Source organism: Myotis davidii, unplaced genomic scaffold, assembly GCF_000327345.1.
Source record: "Myotis davidii unplaced genomic scaffold, ASM32734v1 scaffold120, whole genome shotgun sequence".
NCBI lineage: Eukaryota > Metazoa > Chordata > Mammalia > Chiroptera > Vespertilionidae > Myotis > Myotis davidii.
Window position 1 is genome coordinate 6,273,599 of NW_006294778.1, and position 25,041 is coordinate 6,298,639.

The 25,041-nt window shown below is 41.3% G+C and overlaps 1 protein-coding gene across 3 annotated transcripts in view; it reads right to left on the bottom strand.

The window, feature by feature from the left end:
- Nucleotides 1-25,041, bottom strand: part of ANO4 (anoctamin 4) — a 241,271-nt gene that overhangs the window by 107,096 nt on the left and 109,134 nt on the right. For all 3 annotated transcript variants that reach the window (XM_015567602.1, XM_015567603.1, XM_006769374.2), the window contains 2 exons: nucleotides 21,244-21,380; nucleotides 18,105-18,263 (listed from right to left, as the gene is read on the bottom strand). In XM_015567602.1, the coding sequence (XP_015423088.1) occupies nucleotides 18,105-18,263; nucleotides 21,244-21,380 (296 nt within the window). The remainder of the gene's footprint in view (nucleotides 1-18,104; nucleotides 18,264-21,243; nucleotides 21,381-25,041) is intronic.

The following is a 25,041-nucleotide window of genomic DNA, read 5'->3' on the forward strand; positions in this document are numbered from 1 at the left end:
CAAAAATATAAGTCTTTGTTTTACTATGGTTGCAAATATCAAAAAATTTCTATATGTGACACGGCACCAGAGTTAAGTTAGGGTTTTTCAAAATGCTGACACGCCGAGCTCAAAAGGTTCGTCATCACTGTCCTAGGCACTATGTGGGCTCCTGGAAATATAGAGAAGAGCATGGTCCTCAATCTCAGAGAACTTATATTTCAACAGAGCAACTGTTATACTAACTACAAATAATATGAACAGAAGTTGGTCTAATTTCCTTTGGGAGCACAAGAGACAAAATGCTCCCTTTCGGGATGCTCCCTCCATGCAGTGACAATTCTCTCTTTAGAAGTAAGCAATGTCACTTCTGACCCACAGAACTCCAAAGTTCTCTCGTCGTTATGGATCATCTTAATAGGTGCTTATTCCTTCAAGGTAGCATATTAGACAAGTTGAGCTTAGGGACAAGTATATCAGCACAGGTGTGCTTTATATTATCACAAGTATGCTTTCTATTATCCACCCACTATAACTGTACACAGTTATGACCTAATCAATAACCTACACAGCATTATGCCCTTCGTGAATTGCAGGGATTAACAGCCATGAAACAAGCATGACCCGGGAAGGATACATGAGCAGGATGTCTCCTGCCAGTGGAGGAGTAATTTAACTTGGGGAATACTTTCTAATGTTCTTGAAGGTTATGAAGGTTATGACATCCCTCCCAAACCTATTCTACTTATCTCTTGGTGGAATGCTGATCAAAATTATAGAGAATGCAGATAGTGCATGTAGCAATATAGCTTATAAAGTTCTCTTTGCCAAGTCTTTGGATGCTCTCACATTTGGAGATCAAGTAGAAGAGGAGGGGGAACAAAGGTGATTGAGAAAGGGCCAGTGAGGAAGGGGGAAATCCAGAAGAGCATGCCCTGCCTTCTGAACCAAGAACAGAATGTTTTTCAAGGAAGGAACAAGCCACCCTGTGGATGAATGCTGCTGACAAGGCCAATAAGATTATAGGGATGGCATGACCGCTGGATTCGTTCATAGCTGATCTTTGTAAAAGCAGTTTCTAGGGAAGGGTGAGGGAGAAAGCCTGGACTGAATAATTTGAAAAGTATGTGGCAGGCAAGGAAATGAAGACAGTAATGCTAGACAAATCTTTCAAGGTGTTTCTATGAAGTGGAGAGGAGAAATGAGGCAGTCGTTGGAGGAGAATATAGGGGTCAAGGGATCTTTCTTTTTAAGATATGAGTTACAGAAGCATGTTTGCAATGGTTGAGTAGAGAGGAAAATCTGATGATGCAGGAGAGAGAGGAGCAATGTCCTTGAGAAGGTGAAATGGGAGGGGATTCAGCACATAATAGGAGGGCTCCTGCGATGGGCTCCTGCAGACACTGCATTCATAGTTTCAGAGGGAAGGCAGAGAGTGTGGGGACAGTCACAGAAGATCCTGTCTGACTGTTTCCATTTTTAACCAGAGCACAAACAAGGTTATCAGTAAAGGTTGTGTGTGCATGGGGACCCGGTGGTGCAGATGGAGGGGAGAGAGTTGAGGGATGAGAAGAAAGTGTGACATAACAGTTGGCCAACTCCATGGCCTGTTCACTCTTTGGTCAGATGTCACCTTCAGTGAACCCCTTACCCCCAACACCCTATTTAAATTACTACTCCCTTACCCCTAGTACTCTTATACACTGTTATGCTTTCTCCTTTGTCATATCACTTATCAGCTTCTTACATATTACACTATTTACTTATTTATCATGTTTATTGTTCATTGCTCCCCCCATTAGAATGTGAGTACCACCAGATAAGGCTCTTTATTTGGTTCACCAATATATTCCAAGTGCCTATAATTATGCCAGGCACTATATATTTATCAAATTATTGAAATTTTTTAAACGAACGAATGAATTAAAGAGGGAGGCAAAGAAAGGAGAGGAGGGAAGGTGGGAGGAAGGAAAGAAAGTAGTTAATTGATATGGTGAAAGTGGACAATAAACCTACTAGGCTCGCTGGGCCTTCTTCGGTACTCATCTGAGACAGTGGTCATGATTTAAAGCGAACCACACTGCATGTTTTTCTAGCAACCTTCAGCCATTCAGGTGCAGGCAAAAAGAAGGTGGGGTTTAATCAAGGTCAAGGCTTTGCCACACAAAAAAGCCAAAGAAATAAAGGAATGATAGAATTCAGGTGTGTGCAAATGAACGGTCATAATGATGGACTATGAAACGGAAGCCAAGCAATGAGGGAAAGAAAATGATGGCTAAAAAAATGGCTGGGACAATTCATCAGCAGGCTCATTATCATATTCAATATACTTTCCAGTGGCATTTTGGAATATGTACACTGATTCAAAGCAAGTTTCAGTTCCAAGTATTAGCTCCAAGTGTTTAAGGGTTTATTTAGAACTCTCCTTCCCTAAAGAGAGTTCATTTTTAAAAGCTTTATTGTTGAAAGTACTTACATATGACCCCCTGTCCCCCATTGACCACTTCTAGCCCACCCTGGCCCCCTGCAAGAGATTTCATTTTAAATGAAGATTAAGGTATAGCTTTGCTAAGTATATATAGAATAAGAAAAAGAAAAAAGGAAAAAGAAAATCACAACTAAAATTTAGTACTTACTTGCTGATTGCTTATCTTTATTTTGCCAACCAAATAAAACATTCTGTGACAAAGAATATCAAGACTAGTCGTTTTTCACTCTACTGGAGTTTGTGCAGACAACGGCTGGGTGGGTGATCCCTTCCAGCAATCAGAAGCAACACTGGACGCCTGTAACATCATTTATCCATGAGTCACCAAATGAAGGACTAGGTTTCAGGAGACCCATGGGTAGTTATTAGAGTGAAAAACTGAATCAAGGCAGCCTCAAATAAATGCCAAAGTGATTTACTGCTGTGCAATCCAAAATAATATCCTGACTAAACCAAAGAACCTACAGACTGTGGTGGAGGAGGAGAGGCCCCAAGAGGAGACCTAATGCATTTCTGAAACACTAATGGATGTAAGGTCCCACTGCGTGCCATTTTCCCCACCCACTGGGCTGCTAAAGTCAAGGACACTGTGTGAGTACAGTTTCATTCTTCTGCTAGCTCTCCTCCAGGCCTTCTATAAAGCTCCTTTTCATATCATCATATATAGAAAAAGTCATAATGGAGAATGGAGGTGAAAAACAAAAACTCTAGTGAGCAATAAACACCATCTTCTTGGGAGACCATTATCAACTTGGTTAAGTTTATAGGTAATAGTTGGGATAGATGGTTTAGGAAAACCCTTGGCCTGGAAGAAACCCAGCAATGTGATGACTTTATTTAAACAGATGTACTATGGGATGGATTTGGTTGCAAAGAAGCGAAATGACATTAGGTTAGATCACATTGACAAAAATGACTAAAAGATATATATCTGACTAGCATCAGGCCAATCCTTAAGGCCTAGAACAATTATATCTGATATAATTTATATTCATGGGAATTGCTGGATGAGCATCAATAGTGTGAAAGTCAAGATGAAATGACAAGCCAGGCACTATGCTAGGCTCTCTAGGGAAACCTGTGTGATCCTCATGGGATTCCCACTCCAGCTGGAGAAGCAGAGATGCACGGCGGAGCCGTGATGCCTCCATCAGAAGTTACTGAACTTTTGCTCATAATTTTCCCTCTGGAATGCCAGGCCTTTCTACTTTCCTGGTTGGTAAATAACTATTCCTATTTCAAGACTCAGACCACTCCCTTTAGCCCTCCAGAAACCTCTGGGGAGAATCTGAAGTTGCCTTAGTGCTTTTATAGAAACTCTTCAGGATGTATTCCAATCACCAGTCTCAGTCTGTCTTCACTGCTAATCAACGAGCTCCTTAAAGATACAGCGTATTGTGGCAGGTTGCATTGTTCAGAGATGGCCCTGCCAAGAGCTTTTATCCGGTGTCTTCCAGAACCTTGCCACTCTCCAGCCAGAGGTGGCATCCATGTCCATTCCCTTTGATCCCACCTCTGCCAATGGGGTACAGCGCGAGAAACGCTTCTGAGTCTAGGTCATAAAAGTGAAGGGTTGTCTTGTTCTGTTGGAACCCAGCCACCATGTCACGTGGAAGCCTGAGGCATCTGAGCCTCGGAGAAGCCCATGGAGAGGACCACGTAGAGAGGAAACCAGGGCCCATGGCTGACAGCCAGCACCAACTTTCCAGCTATGTGAAGCAGCCTTCTCAAAAGAGGGCCCACCAAGGCCCCTAGAAGTGCTGCTCTAGCTGATCCCTCATGGAGTACAGAACAGCTGTTACTGCCAATCCTGCCCAATTGCAGATCTGAAAGTAAATTAAATGATTGTTGTTTAAAGTCTCATGTTTTGGAGTTGTCATGCAACAATAGATAACTGGAATGCTCTTTCACTTTTGATGCCTGGAATATAATAGACACTCCATACACTGATGCTTTAACATCAGAGGAGCCTGAAGTGAGGGAAGAAGGAACCTTCCTCTTTCATTTTCCTTGTAGGGGAAGAGTTTTCAGCTTGTCTTCCCTTTTTCTATCCTTTTTTCTCCTCATCGCAAACACATGGATGTCTCATTATGTGAACTTGTGACTGCTATGGTCTGACACTCAAATGAAAGATTTGGTCTCAATGAATTCAGGTCTTCCTTGAACAAAAAGAATTGTCTAGTATTAGCATCAGAACAAAGCTGTGGGTATGGGGGAGCTACTGTGACTGTGGCTAATTTGCCCAGCCATGCCCATGTGAAACGCCAGAAAAAGCTACTCTACCCTCACCTTGAGGTGCCATGTAAGATTCATGACTGAACCTGTAAAACCATTTGGGTAGGACAGAGAGGGTGCTGGCATAGCTTAAGTGAAGGGACAGGTGGCCAGACAAATCTGTTAGGAGGAGTGCTGGTGACTGCCCTATACTGTTTGGCGTCAGCTTGGCATCTCTGCTCCCCGCTTCTAAAATCTCTGCCCTTATTGCCAAGAACAGCTGGGACTACATTTCCCAGAATCTGCTTTGCTCTGGGAAGATAAGGGCTACTCAAGTGAAATCTGGAAGGTGGAAAAGAAGAGGCTATTTTCCCCCAAGGTAGGCTCTTAGAGATAGTTATCTGTATAAGCTGCAGACAGCTTCAGGTCAGTTTTTGGAGAATTATCAATCTATGCCACACTCAGACATTCTTGAGATCTCTAATGGCTTCCAGGCGAACTTCTGGGACTCACCACTCCCAGTCTTTTCAGCAGTGGTGCAAACCTCTGTATTAAACACTTCATTTTTAGAAGACACAGAGTAGCATGCTTTCCTGCAGAACCCTAAATGACAAAGGGGCCAAGCAGTCACAAGCCCTGGGGAAGGCTTTTAGAAGAAACTCTGATCTATGATTAGACAAAAATGGGAAGCCCACAAGAAAGGTACCCCCCCAAAACTGGAAACTAAACTGATAAGCTGCAAAGGAAAAGTCAGGGAGGGGGGTTACAACAAGATCAGGTTTCCCCAATGGTCCCAACACTGTTCATGCACTTGATTTGTCCCTGCTCTATGCCCTGGAAGAGGTCCTTTAGATGTAAACACCATAGTTTTCCCAATCCTCTTCCCGACCCAAATCCAGCCAGTTTCCCTCCTCCTACAGTGCACCCCTTCTCCCCTTCAGTGATTGTTCCATTTATTCTTCCCACCCTTGTCCCAGGCCCAGCCCACCCAGGATTGTGAAAACAAATGTAATTAGGAATGCAAATTCCAAAGTCTCTCTGTGCTCAGTTCACTCCTTATTTTAGGGCAGGGGTTGGGAGCAACATCATCTGAGCATCATACAGAATTATCAACTACAAAATTAGCTGCTATATTTGGTCAAATATTTAATTAACTCACCCCCTAATGCCTTCGCAGGGCCAGAACAAATGATTTCATGGGCCTTATATGGCCTGTGGGCTGGATAGTCCACACCCCTGTTTTAGGGACTTTCCTGAACTCCTATAATGAAACTAGAGACCCAGTGCATGAAATTGGCTCCCCACTGCCTGATTGCCCCTAACCACTCTCCCTTGCTGGCCTGATTGCCTCTAAAAACGCTCTCCCCTGCCAGCCTGATTGCCCCTGCCTCTGTCTTGGCCCTGCCACCATGGCTTTGTCTGGAAGGACATCCGGAAGACGTCCAGTCTATCCAGTCTAAATAGCATATTACCCTTTTATTAGTATAGATAGTGGCTCCCTCTCAGTATATCCCAGCATCTTTTCTCCACAGCACTCATCACACCTGACATATTTACTTGTTTATTTAATGCCTGACATATCACACCTGATATATTTGTTTATTTAATGCCTCCCTTCCTTCAATAACAGTAGACACTCAGATATTTGATGAATAGATGAAAAATGACGCCATCTAGAAATGGAATCATCAGGTACCATCAACTGCTCTTAAAATATGCCTAAAGCACAACCAGAAGTGAGTTAAATCTTGGTCCCAGCTTCAGGAGACAGTGCTGCATCATCACTTTTGTAGCTGAAGTATACAAGGCTTGGTTAATGAAATTCAGCTTACCATGCATCTCTGTCAAATTTTCCATGTGTAGGGATCACAAGCAAGAGACCGTGGGCTTTCACTTGTCGGTACTGCTTCAAAGTTTTGAAATCTCTCCATCTTATTAATACATTAGAGGCCTAGTGCATGAAATTTGTGCATGGGTAGGGTCCCTAGCAGCTGCCGGCTGGGGCCTCCCTTCCCCCGGCCAGGGCAGGGTCAGCCGGGAGAGGAACTTCAGGCAGTTGGCTGACCAGCCCTGCCCCCTGATCGAACTCCTGGTTGAACTCCCGGTCAAGGGGACAATTTGCATATTAGGCTTTTATTATATAGGAGGATAAAACCCACCAGACCACTTCAACTTTCTCTAGACCAGTGGTCGGCAAACTCATGAGTTAACAGAGCCAAATATCAACAGTACTCCTTTAAAATAGACTCGCCCAGGCTGAAAACCGACTTCTGCGCATGGGCCACGAAGTTTCAATCACACGGTACGCGCGCCCGGATGTGGTATTTTGTGGAAGAGCCACACTCAAGGGGCCAAAGAGCCGCATGTGGCTCGCGAGCCGCAGTTTGCCAACCACGGCTCTAGACACAAGCCAGGGACCCTTAGTCTAAGAGGTAATGAGGTTGAATGCCTGAGATCAGGAAAGAGGATGACCAGTTGTTGAAATTACTCCCTTTTTTATCAATGCCCCCTTACCCCCCGAGTATGTGCTTTGAGCAACTTTTAGCAATTTAACATAACATGTAGTAAAAAACAACAGGAACAAAACACCATAAAGAAAGGACTTCAGTTCCTTTAACAGCTGCAACAATGCAATGCCAGCACTTGGAAGTAATACATGATGACAGTGCAAAATGTGTTTTATATCAGACAAGTTCACTCTAGATCACTAAGAAGACCTTTCAGATGAATTATGTTTTGGCTTGTGGGATGGCAACAATACTTCACAATATCACTCAGTTCTTCTGTGCCCTGTCTAATGGTTATATTCTCCCTTTAATGTTGTGCTGTCTTGAGTGAAGGACTATGCATGAGATATGAATTGGTTTAGAATAATTCTTTGAGTAAATCAGCTCATGGTAGCTTTGTACTGGTCATCTTGACCTAGCAACTTCAATGTTTTGATTCAACTTTGTCTTCCTAAACAAGCAAAAGCAGTTGAGGCAATCATAATTAGGCTCTAGATCTTCAAATGGTCTAAAAAATTAGAGCGAAAGTAAGAAAATGCGAGAGGAAGACAGAAAGACAGAGAAGTGATGGAGGTTCTGGCTGGGTAGCTCAGTTGGTTATAGTGTCATCGTGATACGCCAACATTTCGAGTTCAATCCCTGGTCAGCACACATATAAGAATCAACCAATGAATGCATAAATAAGTGTAACAACAAATCAATGTTTCTCTCTCTCAAATAAATCAATAATTTTTTTTAAATGATGGAGAGACAGACAGAAAGAATAAGACAGAGAGAAGGAGAGAATGCCACTGCCTTCCCCCATTTGATGAAGTTGCCTTAAGATGTACCAATGCAAATAAAGCTGTGATTCTGATGGATGGATATAGGGCAGTGGTAGGTGACACCAAAAAAGACCCAGTTCTATCTACCAGACCACTTCAACTTTCTCTAGACACAGGCCAGGGACCCTAAATCTAAGAGGCGATGAGGTTGAATGCCTGAGATCAGGAAAGAGGATGACCAGTGCCTGAAACCATGCCCTTCTTTATCAATACCATCAACAAGCATTTATTGAGCCCTTATTATGTGCCAGGCTCTTCTGAGCATAAGGTAATGTATGAATGCATTTTATCATCATAACAGCCCTATTAGTTAGAATTATCTCTGATTTAATAAATTAAGAAACTGAGCCTTACCTACTTATTTACTTAGAAAGTGATGAGACAGTAAGTGGATCTGAATCCCAGTTATCTGGTTGAAAGGTAATCTTAACTTACCCTGTCCTTCCCCTCAAATACATAAGTCTCTCTTGTGATGTAGAGTCTGGTGTTAAGAGTGCTTCCATTAGTTGGTCCACATGAATGAAAGCATGGAATAGCTGCTTATCATTCCTCCAGCTGCTTCCTGGACACTGCAACAAACTACACAAGGGTGGGTCAAAGGGTCTAAGTCAGTGGTTCTCAACCAGGGATGGATTTTACCCCCGACTCCATCCCGGGAGAAAATGACAATGCTTAGAGACACTTCTAACTGTCATAACTTGGGGAAGCGCTACTGGGATCTAGTGGACAGAGGCTTTGGGTCCTGAGAGAGCATCTCCAGCAACAAGCTGGATGTGTTTGCAGAACATAAACAGGCATGAACACAGAAAAGTAGTCTGGCAGGAGGTCATGGCAGAGACCAATCTGGGTTAGACAATAGGGATGACTTTGTGAAGCTTTCCATTGAAGAGGGTAAAGCAAGATTAAGATGTGCAATTAAATAGTCTTTTAGCTCTGAGTTGATCCATAATTTCATTCCTGATGAATCCAAACCAAATCCTCTGAAAGAAGAGAAGTGTCTGAATCTTGACCATGCTAAACTTGTGACCTAATGTATTCTGAGTTTTTCCAAGAGCATTAAAGATAAGCATTAATCTCATTCATGAATAGTCATTAGCAAACAGATGGTCAGTTGATGTTGCCATTCCTAATAGTTACATTTTAAGGGACTTTTTAAAATGTAAAAACATTTTTCTAAAAAGTTTTCCTTGAAAAATCATTTTAAAAGTAAAAGTGCTGCCGAAACCGGTTTGGCTCAGTGGATAGAGCGTCGGCCTGCGGACTGAAAGGTCCCAGGTTCGATTTCGGGCAAGGGCATGTACCTGGGTTGCGGGCACATCCCCAGTGTTAGGATGACTGCAATGATGATAATAATAAAGATGTAGTAAATGCTTGTAATATGACAGGTACAGAGATAAGCACATAATATGAATGATCTCATTTAATGATCATAATAACCCACGAAACAGATCTCATTATTAGCCTCATTTTGCAGACGAGCTAGCTTTTCCAAGAGCACACAGCTTTTAATGGTGGAAACAAATGAGCACACAGAATGTCTAATCCCAGATTCTTAAACACCGTCTCAGTTACTTATTGCTGCATACCAGGTTACCACAAACTTAGCGGCTTCAAAGAACATGTGAATGATCTCAGTTTTTATCAGTCAGGAATCCAGGCACAGCTCAGCTGGGTCCTCTGCTCAGGGTGTCACCAAGCTGCCACACAGTCTTGGTCAGACCGGCAGTATCATCAGAGGGCTTGACCGTGGAAAGACCAGCTTCCAAGATCCCTCGGTTGTTGGCAGAACTCATTTCCCTGTGGTTGGAGGAGTGAGGTCCCTGTTTTCTGGGGGCAGCTGACAGCCAGCAAGAAAACACTGGAGGCCACCCCATCTATCTTTGCATACGACTCCCTTCATAGACTGTCTCACGACATGGTAGCTGACTGCTTGAAAGCCAGCAAAGGAGTCTATCCAGCGCCGGTCGAATGAAACTGGATCGTTTTCCATTACATAATCCCAGCAGTGACCTCCCACTACATTTGCCATATTCTATTGGTTCAAAGCAAGTCACAGATCCCATCTGCACTCCAGGGGAGGGGATTACACAAAGGTGTGAAAAACAGATGGCAGACGTTAGGATCTGTTCATCACAGCCACGAGCCAAGTAAGACTGGAATCATGCTTGTGCCCCTTGATTTTTGCCAAATTTGTACATCATCTAAAATATTTAAATTTCCCATATTTCATTAAACTGACTCACTGTTAAAATAATTATTTTACAAAGAACTTTTATAGCACAGTTAATAACTGGAAAATTAATATTACTTGCCATAAAGAGAAGGTAACACGGAGGTAAAATGAAACGGGAAAGTAAAATAAGAAACAAAGATTTACACCCTACAATGTATTTACCTATATGGGTTCATTTAATCCCCACATAGTTCATGGTAAAGAACATTATTCTCATTATTAAAAATGTGAAAACGGAGATCCAGAAAAGTTTAATAAACTGCTCAAGCCCTCTCAGTTTATATGGGATTGTACCAAGAATCAAATCTATAGCTGCCAGCAACCAAAATGCAAAGAACTACAGTCTACATGGAAAGCATTTGAACTCATTATGTACCCCAATTTTCCTGGTTCCTTCCTTTTCCTTCTCCTTTTCCGAACTCCCTCTGTCTTCTCAGCCTATCTGCTAACTTTGTCAACCCTGAAATTCATCTTTAGATACAGAAATCAATGTGACACAAAGGTAAGGAGTAAGTATGCTCAGGTTTTAATCCTGGCTTAATTTCTGGTCTTGTCACCTGGGGCAAGTTAGTTCTTTGCCTCAATAGTCTCATCTATAAAGTGGGGACAATAATAGTAAGTGATTAATAAATGTCAGTGAGTATTTTAATCATACTATTTTGTCATCATCTTAAAGAAAAGTGTCCAAGATACCCAACCTTGAGTGCTGTTGTATGTATTTACTGCACTTAGAATTTTTCAATCCTTCTGAGATGAGTGAAAACAAACTGTTTTGACAGGTTACATTATTTTCTGCATTTTCTGTTTTTAAAGCTTACTGTATCTCTTTTCGGGCCAATGTCCTTGTGTAGGACTGAGGGGATGGGGTCTTCTGCCCAAAGAAAGGGCTGGCCTGAGCCAGGAGCATGGTCATATATCCCTAGCAGTGGAGAAAAGGCTGCATTTGTGGGCACAGATGCAGGCCGGTGGGTCCATGCCATGGGAGGAACTTGTCATTCTCTTCTTATTGAGTCAAGGACATTGCCCCAAAATTATTTTTTCGCTCTTCTACTTCAAAATTTGTTCTTCTCAAATAAATGATTTCTACTAGCATGAAAGCATACAGTTATTTCTCTCATCGTAAATAGAAAGAACTCTTTCTTGACCCAACTTCATACTCCAGTTTTTACTCATTTCTCTTTTCCTTTAGAGTAAACCTCCTTGGAAGAAATATCTATATCTTCTGTCTCCAAATTTTCTCCTTCAATTCTTTCCTGAACATACTTTAACCATCCTTTTACTTCCACCTCTGCCCCCGAATTTCTCTTGCACAGCTCCCCTAAACCCTCCACGTTGCTAAATTCAGTGGCTAACTTTCCAGTCTTAATCATACCCCATCAGCAGCGTCTGACACAACCAATCACGCCCTCCCTCCTGAAACACTTTCCTCCAGGCACCATAGCCTCTTGGTTTCCTTCCAGCTCCTTCCTGCTGGCTCCTCTGTCCTCCAAATTCATAACACTGCTGCGTCCCACAGCTCAATGTTTGGATCTCTTGCTCCATTTGTAGCTGCTCCTTGGGTGATCTCATCCAAATGTGTATTTCCAGCCCAGATCTCTCCCTGTCTTCCAGACTCTTCTATCCTACTCAGCATCTCCACCACTGGGCCACCTCAAACTTAACATGTCCACAAGGGGGCCCACTCTTCTCTGCATCCCTGCGAATGGCAACTTTTTTCATTTAACTCTTTAAACGAATAGCATATGACACATGCATAGCCTATGCCTCTTCTCCCTCGCATAACTCGTTCAGTCTGTCTGCAATTCCCAGAAGTTCTACTTTCTTTTCTTTTTCTCATTAAACTCTGTTTTAATGGGTCTCAAAATTCTATGACAGAGTTTTGGCCAAGTTTTGTTTCCATTATAAAGTACTGATTTTAAGAACCAATAATTTAAAAACTGCCACACACACACACCCCAAACGGTCCACAAAACATTCTGCTTTCCTTCTGAAGGTTTTACTGCATTGTCTTCATTAACCAGTCTTTTACTATTAAATTGAAATTGCTAATTGAGACAAATAATTCGGAGACTGTTTTTTTTCCATCACTGATTAAGACAGGTGGCAGGGATGGGGATAATATGTATTTAGCCTTCTGAGCTTTCTGGCCAGACTGGGTGGCTGTCAGCTCCAGCTGCCTTCTTGTCCACTGCTTGGATGACACCCACAGCAACTGTCTGTCTCATGTTATGAACAGAAAAAAACGGCCCAGAGGCGGATAGTCAGGGAGGCTCCCAACACACATGGGCTTGCCAGGAACCATACTGACAAATCTGGCAGCATCACCAGATTTCAAAAACTTAGGGCCATCTTCCAGCTTTTTCCCAGAATGATTACCCATCTTCTCCTTCAGCTCAGCAAATTTGCAAGCAATATGAGCTGTGTGCCCGGTGCATAGCCAGCACTGATCTGGCCTGGATGGTTCAGGATAATCAAGCTGTACCTTCTACTCTTCTTAATATCTCCTCTGCTGTGCACTTAACCAAGTTACCATAATTTCTTGCCTGGATTCTTACCAAAAATATCCTGATATTTCTGCTTCTGCCCTTGCCCCCTCTATTCTTCCCCCCGTTTAGTATCACCAGGCAACCAGAGTAACCCTAATAAAATAAAAACCAGATCTTGTCATGCCTCTGCTTGAAACTGTCTAAGGATTGTCCATATCACTCAGAAAAGCTAAAGTTTCCCCAGTGCCCAGTAAGGCTTCCATTATCTGTATGGCATAATTTCTTACAATTCTCCACCTTGCTCAGTCAACTCCTGTCATACTAGCTCCTCACTGTTCCATGAACACCCCAGGCATGCTCATGCCTCAGGGCCTTTGCACCTGCTGTTCTCTTTCCCGGGACTGGAAGAGACTCACTTTTGCCAACTTTTATAAAAAGTGAACACCCCTTTCAACACTTCCTGTTTTACTTTCTTCTCCTTGGAAATTATTGATATTTTACATATATTTATGTATTTATTTTGTACATTAAGTCCCAACAGGGCAGGGGTTTTTATCAGTTTTATTCATTGCTGAGTTCTTTGGTGCTTAAAATAGTGCCTGGCATAGAACAAGCGTGCAATAAATATTTGTTGAATGAATTAACTACCATCAAGATGGTATGATTTATCTAATTATAGTTATTTTGTAATGACTGTAATAATATGGGTTTTCTCCCACGTTCTGTGTGATTCTAAAGAGGAAAAATCTGCTCCATTAATATAACTGCTGTGCACACATTCTAAATAACTCAAAAGTCATCCATGATTTGACTACTTATATAAAGGAAAAGATACATTGTATTAATGATAATGATTTCAAAAATTAAAAATGGAACATACCTAAAACACAAAATGTGAATTAACATGTATGTGTGTACCTTTAGGAAGGGAAATCTCTTTAAATAAGATATCACCAAGAAGCAAATCACTTGAAAATAATATTTTGAGAATTTTGCTTTCTTTTGCTTTCTCCTGGCTAATACAAGTTACAGATTATCAAAGACCCAAGGTGCCAAAACAAGAACGTACCCGCTGACCAACCAGGCTGGGGCAAAGGTTTTAAGAAAGATGAAAGGCAACTATGTCCTTGCTTTTATCATGAAATAAAGACACAGAACTTAGATGAAGATCCTAGAGACAGAACTTAGAAGACAGAACCTACACAGAACCTAGAGACAGAAGAACTTCGCTGGAGAGAACATGGCAAAAGATCCTGGACAGAACCTGGCTATAGAACTTGGTTGGAGAACCTAGACAGAACCTGGCTGAAGAACCCGGCTACAGAGCCGGGCGACCGAACCTGGCTGGAGAACCTAAACCGAACCTGGCTGGAGTACCCAGTGAGAGAACATGGCTACAGAACCTGGCTGGAGAACCTGGAGAACGTGGCTGGAGAACTTAGCAAGAGAACATGGACACAGAACTTGGCTGGAGATTGTGGCTAGAGATCCTGGCCAGGCTGCTGATCAACTGAACGCTGTCTCCATGGCATTCCTTCTTCGCCGACTCTGTCCACACCTTTGGGGACCCCTGGACTTGCTCAGGTTGGACCCCAGCAGTTCATCAAAATAAATATATATATTTAAATGTACCATATATTTAAATAAATATATATATTTAAATGTACCTTGTTATAAAAGCAGAGAAAGAAAATACCAAGAAAAAGTCTATCAATAAAATTAGAAAAATTTAAATGAAATAAAGATTCTCCTGGCTGTGCTTCTTGACACTTAATGTTAAAAGAGATAAGGATTATCTTATTGTCACACTGTTCAACTACAGAGTCTGTCTTTGCCCACCTGTGTAACATGTTTTCCATCATTTTTGGACATCAGGATACACAGCTCATGAAGAAGACACTGGTAATTCACAAAATGTACTTAGTGTCAATCATTTCAGATGTACTAGTTTAGGGACTCCTGGGTTTTCTTTTTTCTTTTCCACTTGAATCAAATTCTTTGTTTTAGGTATAAAAGGTTGAAGTAACTTCCGGAAGCTGAAATAGTCATTAAAATGGTCTCTCCCTCTCAGCTGTTTATACAACACTTGACTTAAATAAGAGTGCTTCTGATGGTTTCTAACTCTAATGATGCCATGTAAGTACAGATTTATTGTTCAACCAAGGGGCATTGTTGTAATTATTTGTGGCAGGAAAAAATTAATTTATCTATAATTTTCTTCTGACCAAGCCCCCCTGACCCGTGCCTTCCTCTGTCATCTGACACCAGGGATGTCCACCCAGACTCTCATCGGTTTTCTTGTTTGTTAATCCTCACCCGAGGAAATTTTTCCATTGATTTTTAGAGAGAGTGGGGGAGGGGGAGACACAGAGAGAAACATCAATGTGAGAGAAGCACGTCAACTGGTTACCTCCCACACACCCCGACCAGAAACAGGGATCCAGCCAGCAACTGAGGTCTGTGCCCTTGACTGGAATCAAACCTGGGACCCTTTGGTCCGCGGGCCCATGCTCTAACAACTGAGCCAAACTGGCTAGGGCAAAGCTCCTCTTCTTGCTGAGCTGGCTAAGGGCATTAAGGATGCACAGCAGAGCCCAGAGGCAGGGTGATAGCCAATTGTGCCACTTAAGCAAAGGGTGGCAGAAAAAGACAGGAACCGGGTAGTGGAAAAGGCTACTTAGGAAGAAGGTTTCTTTCTAGCTGTCAGTAGTGGATAGAAGACTGTGGGATAAAGGAGAAAGAAACTGCAGCTCAGTATAAAACCTCTGGAGCGAAGGGGAGGAACAGATGCTTAGAATGTTTTTATGAAGTTTTGCCATATGGTAACATCACCCCTTTTCCCAATTACTGTGTTTTTTCCTAGTATATATTAAAATAAATACCAAGCCATTAAAATTTTTAAGACTTATAACCAAACAAAATTATCCTATAAACAACCATAATCATGAAAGCAGTCCAGCATCACACCATGGTCAGCACAACTACAGTATATAAAACAGGGTGAATAATCCTTCCCAGATGCCTGCTTGGCATTAAAATGATAGATGGATGCTGTAGTTTAGATATTTCAGGAGACATGCAAGAGATTTGTCATCTCTTCAGTTATGTGCATTATTTTAAAATGTAGTGGGCTTTTTGAGTTTTAACTAATAAGTCATGAAATGACATTGTAAAGACCTAAATAGAAGAAATCCTAGGAATGGAGAAAATAGTCGTAAAACTTAAAATATAAATTGCCGGGAGCCGGTCCATCCTTGCTGTTTCAAGGGACCTGGCATATATGGCATACTGTTCTTAATATGTTTGCTCACCTTCTTGGTACTGTGTTTTAACCAAGGTCACCTCTCTGAGAAAGGTTGTTTCCCCAGGTAGAGATTTCCCCCTGAATTTAGGGAGGGAATAAAACCTCTTAACTGCCAGGCGGGTAATTAATCACTTTAACTAGGAACAATCATGCTTAAGTACATAATCTTTACTCCCTGGAATGGAGATAAGAAACGCCCTAACCTTTGGAATAGAGATTGATAGGATTAGAATCAACTGGTATAAATACAGATGCAACAAGACAACAAGAGACAGAACTTAGCGACGGACCTCAGAAGGCAGACCTCAGAAGACAGACCTTAGAACACAGAACTTAGAACACAGAACTTAGCAGACAGGACCTACACAGAACCTAGAACTTCGCTGGAGAGAACATGGCAAAAGATCCTGGACTGAACCTGACTACAGAAATTGGCAAGAGAACCCGGCTACAGAACCTGGCTAGAGAACCTGCCTGGAGAACTTGGAGAACGTGGCTGGAGAACCTAGCGAGAGAACATGGCCACATAACCTGGCTGGAGATCCTAGGCAGAACTTCGCTGGAGATCCTGACTAGAACTTGGCTAGAGATCCTGCCTAGGCTGCTGATCAACTGAACGCTGTCTCCGTGTCATTCCTTCTTCGCCAACTCCGTCCACACCTTTGGGGACCCCTGGACCTGCTGGGGCTGGACCCCAGCAATAAATCATTAATTAAATGAAGCTAACTGATGGGAATCAAAGTTTTGAAAGGGTCAGAATGGATCAGAAAAAGGACTGACATTATGTAGGATCATGTGGCAATTCAGAGCTCTTACTTATTTACATAAAAATCCAGAAATTTAGCAGTAAGAATAAAAGATGAAAGGATACATTTTAGGCTAAAATAAATTAATGCACTATTAATGTTAAGAAAAGAGACTAGACAGTTGCCTCACTAAGAACCTAAAGAACAAGATTCATCAAAGACATGTTCAATTGGGGTAGAACCACACAAAATGGAAACAACAGCATATTTCATTCTGTCTGAGGCACTTCCAACTGAGTCTTTTGGGCAATCTGGCTCCTTTCCTAAGAAGGAGTCCCTAAGACCACACTCATCTTGCCATTTTTCTAACTCTCTTTCTGGAGACATTCTAGAAAAAACACTGCTTGTTTTTTCAATCCTCAAGAGTTGAGACCAGTCTAACAGATGTGGAAAAGTCCCTTTTATCTGAAGGGTCCCAAGAGAAGCATGCAACCTGCACCATACAAGGAAAAACCTGCATGTTGATTTCAAAGATCTCTCTCCTCAGTCTTGAGGAGAATAATCAGAAACAAAACATTTTAATTGCCAAGATGTGCTACTGATTGATGAGGAAAAGCTCCATAATCTTTGCACCATATTTAGGGAAGAGTTACATAATCCATCTCCCAGGACCAAGTTCTCCATAGGCACACAGTATTTCTGGGTACAGAACAGTCTCATTGTGGCTGGGCCTCTTGTACCTTTCTTACGAAATTACTCCTTAAAACTTCCCATGTAGAGTGGAAGGAGGGAAGGGGGAGAGAGAATCCTGGGAGGTAACTCTTGAGTCCGGGAACATGATAAAAACAGTCAGAATGTTTCCCAAAACTGGAACCATTTTGTAAGTTCCAGCTGTTTGGGGCCAAGTCGGCCAGTCTCTTCTGGTGAGTGAGGATGTCCAAGCTCATTATGTTTCAAATGTAAAAACAGCCTCCCGTGAGGGGTGACTGTATTTTATGCAAAGTTGGCCTTAATCCATGAGACCAGAACACCCCATTCACATAGAGGAAGCAGATAAAGGAAGTCAGGTAAATTATAACACTTTGAAATGATCGATTCCATGGGAATAGAGTATTTTGATTTTCACGAAATCATTTGGCATTAAAATGCTCTCAAGGCAAACTGTGTTGTGAAAGTCTAATTGCTGGAACATTCCCCAAACACTGGATTGGCAAACTCCGACCAAATAAAACACTCAGTTAACATAATGACTAATTTTTTATATTGCCTCTTGATATGAATAATGGAATATTTATATTTTTCTCATCCAAGCCAACTAGTTACCTCTTTCTCCATTTGTAATCCTTCCGCTCTAATATTTCTTTCAAACACTTCTCTCTTTTCCGTCTGGGGGTTAGATTTTCTGTACACAAGAATGTAGTCAATTCGACATTTTCCATCTCTGAAGTAAAGGCCATTTGACTTGGTTTTTTCCCGCACTGTCTGCATACAAAGAGAAAGGACCAGCTTCAGACACTCATAAAACAGAGCCTTGGGTGAGTAATGTTAAAGAACAATTAAAACAAAATGCATTATTCTTGTGTTTTATAAAAATTACATTTTTTATTAGCGAAACATGTAAACAAAATAAAAATTGGAAAAAAGCACTATGTCAATTGGGAAAAACTTTGGACATGTAACAATACCACATGTTGGCAAGGATATATAGCAACTGAGAATTCTCATAGTCTATAAGTGAGAGTGAAAATGGATATACTTACTTCGGAAAACACTGGCATTCTCTTGTAAAATTAAACATTTGCATAACATGCAACCCTAGAGACGTTTTTGATAAAGCAAGGAGGAGACATGTATATAAATATTCATAGCAGCATTGTTTATGAGAGTAGAAAATAAAAAACTAGAATTGGTGCTAATGTCCATGAAAAAGTGAATAGGTAGATAAATTGTAGACCATACAGTGGAGTATTTATACAGCCCTGAACATGAATGAACTATAGTTGCATCCAGTAATAAGCATAAATCTTAAAAACAACATTGACAGAAAAAAAAGTCACCGAAGACTTCATACTGCATGATGCCACTTTTTATAAAGCACTAAATAAAATAAATCTTTAAAAAGAAGTTGGTAAGGCTACAGGTGTATGTGGTAAAACTATTTTAGAGAAAGAGAATAAAAAACAAACATTCAGGAAGATAATACCTTTTGTAGGGTCAAAGGATGGAATTGTAGTTGCTTTGATAGCTTTAGTAATGTTCTAGTTCAATGTTTCTTGAATTTTTTTGCCCAAATTCAGAAAAACATTTTACTTTCTGATATTTGTAAACACATACAAAATATCTGAGACAAAAGTTTTACAAAGTAATACCTATTTTTTCTACTTGCATGCACACTAATATTAATTTTCCATTCCATCAGGAAACAACTGGAGTTAGTCACTTACAATTAGGTTGCCCCATAATTTGAAAAATACCATTCCAATTTATAAGTTGGGTGGCATTTCATGGTGTTCATTTTATTATGTTTCATAGCTTAAAACCCAGAAATAGTAGGTGTCATTTTTGTCCAGGCGCCATGGGTGTGTTTCAATCATGAACAACATTGACAGAGACCATCAGGTATGGTGGCCCAGGCTGGGGCCAGGATTCTCAGGCTGATGTTCATGTAAACATGTCTGTAAATTAACAAGTGGAAATGGAGGAGCTACCTTTTCTCTGGGCCACAGTATACATGTTTCCAAATGACAGGATGAGGAAGGCAAACATGCCCAATTGCCAAGGCCATAGCAAATCCATATTCTTGCACACAAGTGCCATGCATGCAACCTCATGTAAAAGGAGCATGCCAGCCAGGAAGGAAGGTAAGTGTCCATTACCATAGACATTTACACTTGATGACCAATTCTGAGTATTTTTTTTTATTTTTGCCTTAAAAGGTACTCAGAAGTGTAGACAAGTAAACAATTCCTTCATTATTTTCCAAGCAAGGGCACTATCCTACAGAGTTAGCACTTCAGCACCTGACAACAAAAACAGGGCTTCAGCAAGGGATCAGGGGGAGGGTTAGCAAAGCCCTAACCTTCCTGAGGTTGCTTCCTCATCTAAATTGAGATGAGTTGCTTTTTGAGGTTCCTTTTAAGATCCCTCCATTAGTCCATACCATGGCATTCAAAGTATCTATGAAGAACATGACAAAATGAGTTTTTTCTTTAAAAGTAAAATATATGGCCCTAGCTGGTTTGGCTCCGTGGATAGAGTGCTGGCCTGTGGATTGAAGGGTCCTGGGTTCTATTCCAGTCAAGGGCACATGCCTGGGTTGTGGGCTCAATCCCCAAAAGGGGGCTTGCAGGAGACAGCCGATCAATGATTCTCTCTCATCACTGATGTTTCTATCTCTCTCTCTCCTTCTCACTTCTTCTCTGAAATCAATAAAAATATATTTTAAGAAAGAAAAGTAACAAACAAGTAAAATACATGGATAGTAATAGCATGTGGTGCTTGCAGGGAAAAGCCTGGGAAACCTGGTGGAAGAAAACAATTTTCTGTCATCCTTTCCATGGCTAACTGGCTCTGGAATAACAAAAATATTAGAAATGTGCCATAAATAAATGACCCATTCTGAGTTCCTATTACCTATACCAGTGCATACATAAAGGAGATATTAAATCCATAGAGACCCAACCTGAACAACAGTGAATGCTTCTAACAAAATACTTCTTTTTTCCAAAATGACACATGAACAGATAGGTCTATTTGCAATTACAATGAGTTTCAGATTACAGAGGCAAATGGAAACTCAGAAAGGCTTGAGGCAACACAATCTATTGAGAGCTGCTTCATTTTGTGTCGCTGTTCTAGGTGCTGGGGAGGTTACACAAGGAAATCCATCCTCGTAAAGCTAACATTTTACTAGTTAGTGACACCCAGAATGTACATTTTCTAAAAATAACAGGTGGTTTTAAGAATCTTCCTTTGGCCCTAGATGGTTTGGCTCAGAGGACTGAGTGTCGACCTAAGGACCTAAGGGTCCTGAGTTCGACTCTGGTCAAGAGCACATGCCCAGGTTGGGGGCTCGATCCCCAATGTGGGGCATGCAGAAGGCAGCCCGATCAATGATTCTCTCTCATTGATGTTTCTATCTTTCCCTCTCTCTCTCCCTTCCTCTCTGAAATCAATAGAAAGATATTTTTTTAAAAAATCTTCCTTTGTATAAACAAAACATCTTTAGGTATAAGATAGGAATTGCCTGACTCAGGGACAGTTTGTTTGGAGCCTAGGTAGATAAAGAAGTGCTGAAATATACCAGACCCATGGGAGGTAGCAAAGAATATAAGACCTGCTCCTTGTTTATCAGGAACATACAGTTCAATGAGGGGATTACGTTAAACACTCCCTTGGAATAGGCTTTACAGGTGCTCGCCTGGGTCAGGAACTGTCTTTTGAAGAAATCACACACTCTTACCTCCCCCCCTGCTTCCAGTCTGCTAGCATCGTCTGAAGTACTGGTCAGGTTTCCAGGGTGAAGGAGAGAATCGTCATCTTTGCAAGGACTGTTGACAGCTTCTAACTCATCAAAAAGAATATTGACGTCCTTGGCCACTAGAACCAAAGTAAATATATTACAAGTGGGGTTAAGGCTCTTAAAAAGCAATATTCAAAGAGAAGACATCTCCCTTTGACTTTATATTTTTTCATTGTTTCAATAACATCTTGAACAACAGTTATTTATTTCCTAGGATAAAAGGATGTCAGATGTAAAACAAGTTTGTCTAAACAGTGTCTTCATTAGAAGAGATCAAGGACAATGTGAAGCAAAGTAAACTATCTGCAATAATATCAATATAACTTGCCTTCCAGAGCACAGGGGGTGTTGTGTTGAGCTTTCCTTCACTCAGTTGTTTAGCATAAGGCACTGTTATTTAAGACTTCTAAAAACTCATTCTCTGTGCTGGAGATGACCTATACCTTTTCTTCCTCCTTTGCTAGGTAAGGCCTAATAGAGAAAACCCAATGCAGTAATAAAACATGCAGTTAGATTTTCTGCCTTTCTTCTCTAATCATGGATTGAAATCATGAAGGGAGCCATTCAGAAGCTCTCCCCAAAGATTGGTGATGCTAACATGTGGACACATGAAGCACTGTGCATTAGAGTCCCAAATACAGAACACTGTGTGCAAACGCATAGAGCCCGGCAGCATACTGGAGTGGAAGGTCAGCACTAGTGCATGGGAAAGTGCAGGGCCAGGTAACGGTGCCTTCTTCACCAATTGGTCAGATTATGGATCAATACTGAAGTTCACGTTTTCCTTTGACGCTTTAAAAACAGTGAAGGGCCGAAACCGGTTTGGCTCAGTTGATAGAGCGTCGGCCTGCGGACTGAAAGGTCCCAGGTTCGATTCCGGTCAAGGGCATGTACCTTGGTTGCGGGCACACCCCCAATAGGAGATGTGCAGGAGGCAGCTGATCAATGTTTCTCTCTCATCAATGTTTCTAACTCTCTATCTCTCTCCCTTCCTCTCTGTAAAAAATCAATAAAATATATTTAAAAAAATAAAAATAAAAACAGTGAAGGATTTTTAACCTGTCAGAAGCCACTGCACAGAATAATTTGTAGGATATTGGGTTCTATATACCCAAGTTGGTTTGTCAAATGTAGACCCTAGACCTTATATTAGCCTTATCAACACAAGAAGGCAGAAGAGAGGTTATATATAGTCAGTAATATTATGATAAGTATGAACAGTGACAGGTGGTTACTAGACTTACTGAGGTGATCACATTTTAAGGTATATAAATGATGAGTCACTATACTGTATACATTAATGTATTATAATACTGTCTATCAACTATAATTTTTTTTTAAAGTCTAAAAATTATGGAATGGTTGTTCAGAGGGTAGACTGGGATGAGATAAAGGATAAAGGTGGGAGCTAAAGAGGACACTGAGATCCACCTCTAGGTGATTGATTGCCTCAGACTGAGGAGAATTGTTGAATCCATTCATCCATTCATGAGAACTGCCCTATGCTTTGGTCAAGGATAGACAATTACCAGGTCATCTTCTGCCCGTATCACCTCCTCGTGCTGGCACAATCAGTTCAATAAAGCCCTCTCCATCTGGGTTCTCAAATGGACCAAACTGTCACCCTGGAGACATCTGGCATTGCCTAGACACGCTTTTCATCATTTGGGGCAGTGCTAGTAGTATCCAGTGGGTAGAGGCCTGGGATGCTGCTGAAATTGAACCAACTTCCATCGTGAATCTTTATAATGATTGAGTTTGGTGTATAGTGCAGTAAACAAATAGTGCTCCTAGTTAAGTATTTGTCAGCATCCTTTTGTCTCTAACTCGTTTCTGTTTTTACAGCCACACAATCTTGGCACGTATTAAGAAAAAAAAATCCCTATTCAAGTAGTTTTTTTTTATGTTCATTTCTGAAAATGTAAGAACAAATAAGGTAGTTACCACGTGGTCATCTTTTACAAACCCATGAACATTCTGATTAGCAAAAAAAAAAAAAAAAGACGTATCAATGTCATCCAAATAAGGTCACTTGTTAATGATGCCATCACCTTCCTTATATTCAAATAAAATAGGTTTGCTATTTCTACTCTACGTTGCACAGAGTAGCCCCCACAATAAAGAGTTACCCAGCACAAAATGTCTATAGTACTAAGGTTGAGAAGTTCTGCCCGGCATTAAAGCCCCAACTATTTGATTGTAGAAGGACCAGATAACCTGGAAAAGGGAAAGGAGCCTTATTGCTGCCCATCAGAAACACCTGTCAAAGTCATCCTGGAGCTGATGCCACCTGAGCGCTCAAGAGAAGTTGGTATGTCAAGGCAATCTGATTGTTAGAGAATAAGTGGTATTAAGGCACCATTATTACCTGCCAGGCTCTCAAGTGCTTCAGCAGAGATTAGAAATGCTGAAGTCAGACAATGCCTAGTTGACCACATGCTCAGAACGAAGACTGTAGAATACAGACATTCCACAGATCGAAGAGACACATGTCCTTCATCAGCATTTCACCATTGTTGCTGATCTATCAGCTTTAACTACATGACAAATTTTAGGAACAAAATATCCTGTGATGCAAACTTACATTATTTTCTTTTAAGAGAAAACAACCCCCAAGTCCTGAAGTTAATCAATTTTGTAAAATCTATTTATTCGAAGAGTATTTATGGCCAGACACCATGCCGCTAGGAACTGGGCTCAAGTGCTGGCCACGACAGGCATGGCCCCTGTCATCCCAGAGCTCACTGTCCGGCCAAGATGGGAGCACGGTCTCTCTATCCACAGGCACCAATGTCACAAACATACGCCTCATCCAAATAAGGTCACTTGTTAATGATGCCATCACCTTCCTTATATTCAAATAAAAATAGGTTTGATAAATACATTCCTAGAACAGTTCTACTATTAGGTCCATGAATAAGAAAGGGAGCCAAATGTTCTGAGGAGTTGAGTAAGAATGACCAAAAGGAGCCCAGCTGGTTGGAGCATTGTCCCATACACCAAGCAGGTTATGGGTTGGATTCCTAGTCACGGCACATACCTAGGTTGCGAGTTCAATCCCTGGTCCAGGCCTTTATGGGAGGCAACCAATCAATGTTTTTGTCACATCGATGTTTCCTTCTCTCTCATTCATTCATTCATTCATTCATTCATATTCTCTCTCTCCCTCTCCCCCCGTCTCAAAAATCAATAGAAATATTTAATCCTACCAAGGATTAAAAAAAGAAAAAGATTGACCAGAAGGAGAGAGAGTGTGAATGCAAATGCAAACATTTCATGCAGCCCAAATAATGGACCCGCATTGCATTCGGACTCAGAAAGGGCTGTGTGAACAGAACTGGGCAGCTAAGATGGGTCAGGGTAGCTGGATACCATGCATCAGGGAAAGCAATAATTCTGCTTTGCAAAAAGCACTCAGCTAAAAAGACCTGGGAACAAAACAGCAGGGATATGCATATGCATATAACAGCTAAGCAGGGGTCAAGACACTCAAATTGCCTGGGAAGACCAAAAATCAGCCACAGAGTCTGAGTAATTCACCCAATTCAGCATAGCAAAGGGATTTCAGAGGGCTGGCTCACTGTACGGGGGGGGGCAAAAGTAGGTTTACAGTTGTTCATATGGAAAATAATACGTAAATTAATAAGCAAGAATAAACTCTCTGTTTCATGTGCTCACAAGTGTAAATCTACTTTTGCCCCACCCTGCGCTATCCTAGAGAAATAGGAGGAAAAGTGT